The 7,352-nt window shown below is 40.6% G+C and overlaps 1 protein-coding gene across 1 annotated transcript; it reads right to left on the reverse strand.

Annotated features, from left to right (window-relative positions):
• Positions 1-225: 225 nt before the first annotated feature.
• odc1 (ornithine decarboxylase 1) lies at positions 226-7,082 on the reverse strand. Its single transcript, XM_072498773.1, has 12 exons — positions 6,909-7,082; positions 5,997-6,143; positions 5,765-5,918; positions 5,364-5,537; positions 5,103-5,275; positions 3,423-3,557; positions 2,407-2,488; positions 2,215-2,298; positions 1,977-2,139; positions 1,309-1,424; positions 1,010-1,224; positions 226-667 (listed from the first exon to the last, which is right to left on the reverse strand). Exons 3-12 carry the CDS (start codon positions 5,864-5,866, stop codon positions 520-522), a joined length of 1,392 nt encoding a protein of 463 aa, XP_072354874.1. The 5' UTR covers positions 5,867-5,918; positions 5,997-6,143; positions 6,909-7,082; the 3' UTR covers positions 226-519.
• Between the last annotated feature and the right edge of the window lie 270 nt (positions 7,083-7,352).

A 7,352-nucleotide genomic window follows, 5' to 3' on the forward strand; every position in this document is an offset into this window, starting at 1 on the left:
AGGTAGGTACTAAGTATTGAAGAATACCAAATAGAAAATGCTGCAAATACTTGGGTAACAAGCAGGAGCAGATAAATTGGCCTCTAGCCTGCTATTTAGTGTAGCCGATTTAAATCAGGCAGTAGTTGCGACCTGGAGCAAGGGTTTCAGATTAGTGGAATTTTCTCCTTTAGAAAGAATTTCCACCCACCAACTGCACAGAAGACAAATAAACAAGCAGGCAAATGTGGTAAGACGTTGCAAATAAAATGCAACTCTAAAATTTATCTTTTATTTCAAGCTCAAATAAAAATACAAAAAAGTTATAAAAGTGTAAACAAGTTTCCATAGGAACACTTCAGAATGTGATCCCATCTCCTAGTCAACCATTTTGTTGCATACATAAACTAATCCACAATATTTTTAAATTCAAGCACTCAAGCATCAGTTACTGGTCCCAAGAGGCAGCCATTTACTATTACCCAAACCTCCTAGTTCAGCCAAGATTGCCAACTGGTCAGTTCAGCAAGAGTTCCAAGTTTAGACATTAACTCTTGCTGAAGTGCATGATGAAGAACAAAGAAGCTCTATTCCACTTTCCCAGGCACAGGATGCCAATAAAGTATTAGCAGCACGATCCTCCACTTGGGATAGAAAGCCATCTTCCTTGATCTGCTGCATGTATTGCCTAGGAGAATAAAAAAGTTTAGATTATGATGCATTCAACGAACTATTGGCATTATTTAAACGGGAAACTACATTGAGTGAAGTCAGAGATGGTTCTGGAAATTTGAGTCTGCTCTTATTAATACAGCTGCAGATTGATCCTGCAGCCTCATTGCTAGTTTCCAGCGACATCATGTCAAATTTTGCAGACTTGGGAGGGAGAAAAACCATTATTTCTAAAATAAGCCTTCTTGAAAAAAAAAGACATGTACATAGCAATGTTTCATTAGTACACGGTAGAATGGGAAAACTAAAAATGGCAATTACTAGTCAACAGCATAATCTCAACTATGAAATACTGTACCAGGCTGGTCTTGACATAACATAAAAGATCTGAGGTCTTTGAAATCCATTGAATGTTGAAGCAGCAGCAACAGTGTAAGCCCCCATATTCTCAAACACCATCCAGTCTCCAACCTGCAGCTCTGGCAAATTACAGCGTTCCACGATACGATCAAGCCCATCACAAGTTGGGCCCCAAATACTGGTCAAGTACAGCATCTCATCAGATTTGGGTTTCTAAAAGAAAGATTAACAAACACTTCACTTAATGTACAAATTATATCAGAATTAATGTAAAATTCAGGAACAAAAAAGTCTTACCTTGACCAGAACTGGCATTACATGAGCATGATCATATAGTATGCAGTTGAATGATCCATAAACACCGTCATTTACATAGTACATGAGGGTCATGTCACATTCACCATCATCCTCATCTTTAAAACAAGATGTTGCACTTATTAGCCACATTTAATAATGTAGAGACAAAATGCTCACTTTTAGTTTGGACTTCAGCAATGCAAGCAGGAATTTACTAGTTTTAAATAAATCCACCAAAGTTTCAAAACTTTAGGAAAATACTAAATAAGCAACAGATACAAATTGTAATCAATTAATAGTTACTGAATGGATATTTGCTACAAACAATACTGTGGGATCTACACCAAGAGTCTACATAGCAGGTCAAATTAAGCATACAGTTTTGCATTGTTAAGATTTCCTCCAGTTATCAGAAATCATTTGGTCTCCTTGACTGCCTTTTTACATCCCATCTTTATTAATTCCTACACTTCCCATTTCAGACATCTTCAGTATGTAACTGGAGGAAAAGGTTAATGTTTCATGCACCCACACTATAAATAGCTTAAATCACCAAGATTAACAGCAGGTTTCCATTGAGAAATTGCTCACAATTTTAGAGGGTGAACCAAAAAAAAAGGTTGAACTCAAATAAAATAAAATGGCAAGGTCACCATGGCCATACCTACCATCAGAGCTACTCTGTTCATTGAGCATCACCTTCTTCGCAATGATATTCACAGAAAGTGTGTAAGCAGATGCCACATAGAACCGACCAGGCTCAGCAATGACTTGAACTCCAGAATCAGTGGGGAAGTATTTGTCCAGTGCAGGATTGATAACAGCTGCAATCTAAAATTTGGAGTTCATCATATTTCATGTTCAGGTAAATAAATTCACTTGAAATTAAGCAGCAACATTTCTCACCTCTTCAAATTTGAGTTTGGTGTCTTCTGAACCAGGAAAACCACCACCAATATCAAGAAAATACATGTTGAAACCATGCTCTATCTAAAAGCAAATAGGACAAGACAGACATGAAATGGCCAAGGATTAAAGTCCAAAATAATCATCAAGCACATAATTGTTAAACTTGAAGACAGAAATCAAGGTACTTACCCCCATATCAAAAACAAAACGAGCATCTGCAATAGCCTGGGCATATGTTTGGGCATCTGTACAACCACTTCCCACATGAAAGCTTTCACAGGGGGAGACAAAAGTTAGTCCATACAAGTCAGTGCCTAATAAAACCAATAGATTTCAACCAGAGAGATACCATAGTGTTTTTAAATCTAATGACACTTTCCAATAATCCAAGTACAAGGAGAGGACTTAATGAACAGTAGCAGGAACAGTAGCAGGAAGAGCTGCTTTCATGAAACATCTTTACCCAAATGCAATTAATTTCAAGTGCTGACCCACAGTAATATAATGTGGAAAATGGTTTGCTTAATAGCTTAAATAGTGTCAAACATTCAGGTGAAGACCTTTTAGCTAATCCACTCAACTGGCACACAGGATTATTTGACAACATAAAATTTGCAAGTATTGTGAGAAGATATTGGGTGATGGTAATGTAACAAGTAGTGATCTATTTAGCTAGGAAATAACAAAGAAAATATACATTAAAGGATACAATTTTAAATTAGATGCGGTGCAGGAACAAAAGAAGCCTGGGATTATATGTGAACAAATTGTTGAATGTGGCAGGTCAGGTTGAGGCAGTGGTTAGCAAGCCATATTGAATGCTGGAAGCCATGGTGAACCTAAAGTACTGGCTGAGCCTGGGAAGTAATGTCCGATTGTGGCATATTGGTAGGGATGGGAAGGCATGAAAGTGGGTGCAGAGAATGGTTCCAGAGACATGGGACTTCAGCTTTAAGGATAGAGTGGATAAGCTGACTTTCGATAAATATTCAGAAAATATCAGGGATAAAGATGGCAGACTGTGAGAAACCTGCTGGCAGGAGAATAGACACAGATTTAAGGTGGCAAGATCAGGAGACAAGGAAATGTCAAAATAAATGCAGCATTTCATACCATAATTATAGTCATGCCATACTGAGTCAAGAGTTAGAACGGTCTACCTTTATACACAGCTCAATCCATCAGTACAATTCTGACAAACCTACCTTACTCCAATAATGTCAATATCCAGCTCTTTGGCACGTTCAAGGAGAAGCCTACTGGTCTTAAGTGTTGCTCCAAACTTAACACTCAGGCGGCAGATAGCCTTGGAATCATCAGCAGCAATGCGCAGAACCAGCCTAGGACAGAGGAAGAGGTGGATGCATTTTACGCCAGGATTCGATAAAGGCGTCAATGAAACAGTATAAAGGAGAATCCAAAATCCAGTAGATGAACCATCACAGGCAACCTAAAATAGGAAAACCTGCACAGGAAACAACATCCTAAAATTAAGATCTGCCAGACCAAAAAAAAAATCTGACAAGATATAGCATGGTTTGCTCAATTGAGAGTTTCTGGAATAGCCTAGTCAAGAAACAAATTTAGTCAATAGTATATACAAAATTGGAAAGAGATACATAAATGTTGTCTTTACATCTTTAGCCCCAGCTGAAAAAGGCAAGAAGAAACATCCTTTTCAGATATTACAAGCTAAAACTAAATTGCACCTGTCCAACTTATGGCCAGTAGTGAAGAAAAGCACTAACAGGGCATACAATATCACCTGCCCTCCTGCACACTACTGGACTAGTTCCAATCAGTTTAATTTTTTCCCTCCATTAGGGAACTTTGAAAGGCCCAAAGGATTACATTAGAATCCTCCAGTCACCCCCATTTCCTGCTAAGGCAGCAGGAAGACAACTCTGCACACCCTGAAGTTCTGCTTTTGCTATTGGAAAAGGTGTTGGCAACGATATTACAAGATTCTAAAGTATTTTTTGAAACAAAACAGCAGTAGTATATTTCCTACCACACTTAAGTAGCAGTACTCAAGATTTGTATCCCACCCAAATTACTGGTCTTTTTCACCTCATTCTTCAATCCAAATTTCACAGAATGCCAATTGTTATGGTACAGGAGATAGCCATTTGGTCCATCACGTCTGAACCAGCGGTACAACAAGCATCATGACTTAGTGCCATTCCCTCAGAATCCTGCAAATTTAATTCAATTAATTATTAACCTGTAGTGTCTGGAATGCAGTTCATTCCAGGCACTGAGCAACTCTGTGTGGAAAGGTTTTGACATCACATTTGCTTCTTTTGCAAATCACTTCAAATTTGTGCCCCTTCGTCCTGGATAGGCAGGAACAGTTTCTCCTTATCTACTCTGTCCAGCCTCCTCATAACTTGCATCACTATCAAATCTCCTCTTAGTTAGCCTGAGGAAAACAGTCCCAACCTCTCCAATCTATTCCCACAACTAGAACCATTGTAAAACTTCTGCACCCTTTCCACATCCTTCCTTCATATAGTGCAGTGCCCAGATCTGTACAATATTCTACTCATTCTATCACTTGCCCTTAAAGGTGAGGCAAAGTTAACATTCAGGCCCTGAATTTTTTTTAAATTTAGAGTACCCAATTCATTTGTTCCAATTAAGGGGCAATTTAGCGTGGCCTGCACATCTTTGGGTTGTGGGGATGAATACAAGAAGAACGTGCAAACTCTACACAGATAAGTGACCCAGGGCTGGAACGAACCTGGGACTTCGGCGCCGTGAGGCAGCAGTGCTAACCACAGGCCCTGAAACTTCTATCCATCGCCTTAAAGACAAAGCTATATGCAAGATGTTTTGAAATTTCATTAGTATTTTGTGCACAAATGAGTTCAGTGTCAACTTACTTGGCACTTGGATGACATCTTGCTACTTTCATCAGCTCCACTTCACTATCAAATGTCATCTTCTGCACCCCATGCGTTGCAGCATATTTGATTTGAGACAATTGTTTGCAAGGGTTAGCATAGATTATTTTGTCAACTGGAACATCAAGGTTCTGTACCATCTGAATTTCAGTCTGTAACAAAATGACTATTAAAATCATTTCATTTCACAACAGTCGAGCTTAAATTAGAATACAATGACGTCAGTGCAAACATACATACCTTACTAGCACAATCAAATCCAGCACCCAAAGTAGCAAGAGTTTTAACCACAGCTTTATCATCATTGCATTTGACTGCATAAAAAGGAGTCACCCGAGGAAGGACCCTGTGCCACCGCATGTGTTTCTTGACAATGTCACCCAAGTCCGCAACATAAAAGGCATCTTTGTCATCCTAGGATCATAATAGTACAAATCAAACTTCGATGCTCAAACTGATCATATATAGCATTTTTAGTGTAGAACAATAGCCATGTATAGCTCATATCAAGAGGAAGTCAAAAGAACAAAAGACTATAAGGGAGGTCAGTTTGCATGGCTTGATAGTTGGGGCAAGACCGAAGGAGGGTTATCAAAATAGATTAGACTTCAAGTGAGAATCAAGTAGCACAAAATACTTACAGAGTGAGAAAGTTCATTTATTTTGCGTTCCAAGATGTCTCTGGCACTGAATCCTTCTTCGAGGAAGGCAAAGTCAAATTCACCATTGCTGAAGTCATTCATTCTGAGGTTGATAGAAGCTTCACAAATGCAGGAATTCGCAATATGCAACAAACTGAAAAAAGTAACAAGCTAAGAGATACAGCATAACAATCTAATTCAACATTCTGCTTATTGATGAGCATATACCTACATGGACAAGTAAGAGATGGAATCTATTTAAAAACACAACTCAGCGGTCTAGCCAAGGCGGTTTTCCAACAGAATTAAATCCTCGAAGGTACAACGTAAGGTCTGGGCTCCCAGTGTAGCCGTTATACACCTCTCTGACTTGTTCGTTCTGAAACACAATATTCACATAATATATATTGCAGTGTCAAACAAGAAGTTTAAAAATGCAGTTAAGACGTTCCCGTGCTGGACCCAGCAAGTCGCGCAACCAAAATTTAAAAAGTGCAAGCTAACAACGGCGCTCATTTCAGCATAGCACGATGGGCCGAAGGACCTCCGGCTCTGCTGCAAAACTCGATCAGAGCGCATTTCCCCGGCTGCTGTATTGGCGCTGTCGCTTCCTGCTCACCCAGGCAGCGGGAAGGCGGGGCTTAGTGATTGACGCGTGCGTCGACCAATGGGACAGCGGACCTCCTTTCTGCACGCGGACGGAGGCGCTGTCTACAGGCCAATGGGAGAGGAGGGGGGCGGGACGAGGTCCGCTCGCCGGCACAGGACCGGCCGCAACCAGCGGTATTTCACTGCAGCCGGCAGAGCCACAGTCACTTTCACATCGTCGCCCCACATAATTATTTTAAACTATTCTCTCCCACAGCTAAGCGAGCAGAGGGGTTTTCCGAATGACCCCTTCTTGTCTTACCACTTTCATCGAGGATGCTGAAACACTTAGATTTTTCACTGTACAAGTCAGTCCTTTTTCAAAAATAAATGTTTTTAAATCTCGAAATAAAAATAATTCCACTCTCTCTCTTACCTCCCCTCCCCCCACCACCGACTAAACTTACACGTGGCACTTGGGACAAATTTACGCCGGTACATTAAAAAATAACGCACACGCAAAACGTCTCAAAAGAGGAAAAGTGAAAATAATTACCTTAAAAAACATTTACGAAGACTGTGCCCATCGAAAAAATCCGTTTAAAAAAAAAGGAAGATTATTCTTCCACTTCACAGCGCCGCTAAAGGGACAGAATGAAGCCGGCGCTGGCTGCGTCGGCCCCTTTTATAGATGGAGGCCGGGTTGCCATGCGACGTGGCCAGCCCAAACCGGTCCTGATCGGTTTGCTCTTGTCGGCGATCAATGGAACAAACACTAACCCCCCCTGTACGTCACCATGATTGACAGCTCACATTACCCTGCCTGCAGAGAGGAACAATGAGCCCAGCGCTCCAACACTGTGAGGTCCTGTGATGTGAAACCTTGCACAACACATTGGGTCCAGGGGAGCGGCGCGCTGCAAAACAAAAAATACACAATATCCATCCACTGAAACCAAGATTATTTGTCATCTGTCCCGGCTTTGTGACTGATTGGAGG

This window comes from Scyliorhinus torazame, chromosome 4, assembly GCF_047496885.1.
Source record: "Scyliorhinus torazame isolate Kashiwa2021f chromosome 4, sScyTor2.1, whole genome shotgun sequence".
NCBI classification, from domain to species: Eukaryota; Metazoa; Chordata; class Chondrichthyes; order Carcharhiniformes; family Scyliorhinidae; genus Scyliorhinus; species Scyliorhinus torazame.

Coding starts and splice junctions, on each gene's coding strand:
- odc1 (XM_072498773.1), bottom strand. CDS start 5,866: ATGAATGACTTCAGCAATGGTGAATTTGACTTTGCCTTCCTCGAAGAA. Junction 5,276..5,363: donor GATTTGATTGTGCTAGTAAG/GTATGTATGTTT, acceptor ATTTTGTTACAG/ACTGAAATTCAGATGGTACA. Junction 2,140..2,214: donor CCAAACTCAAATTTGAAGAG/GTGAGAAATGTT, acceptor TCCAAATTTTAG/ATTGCAGCTGTTATCAATCC.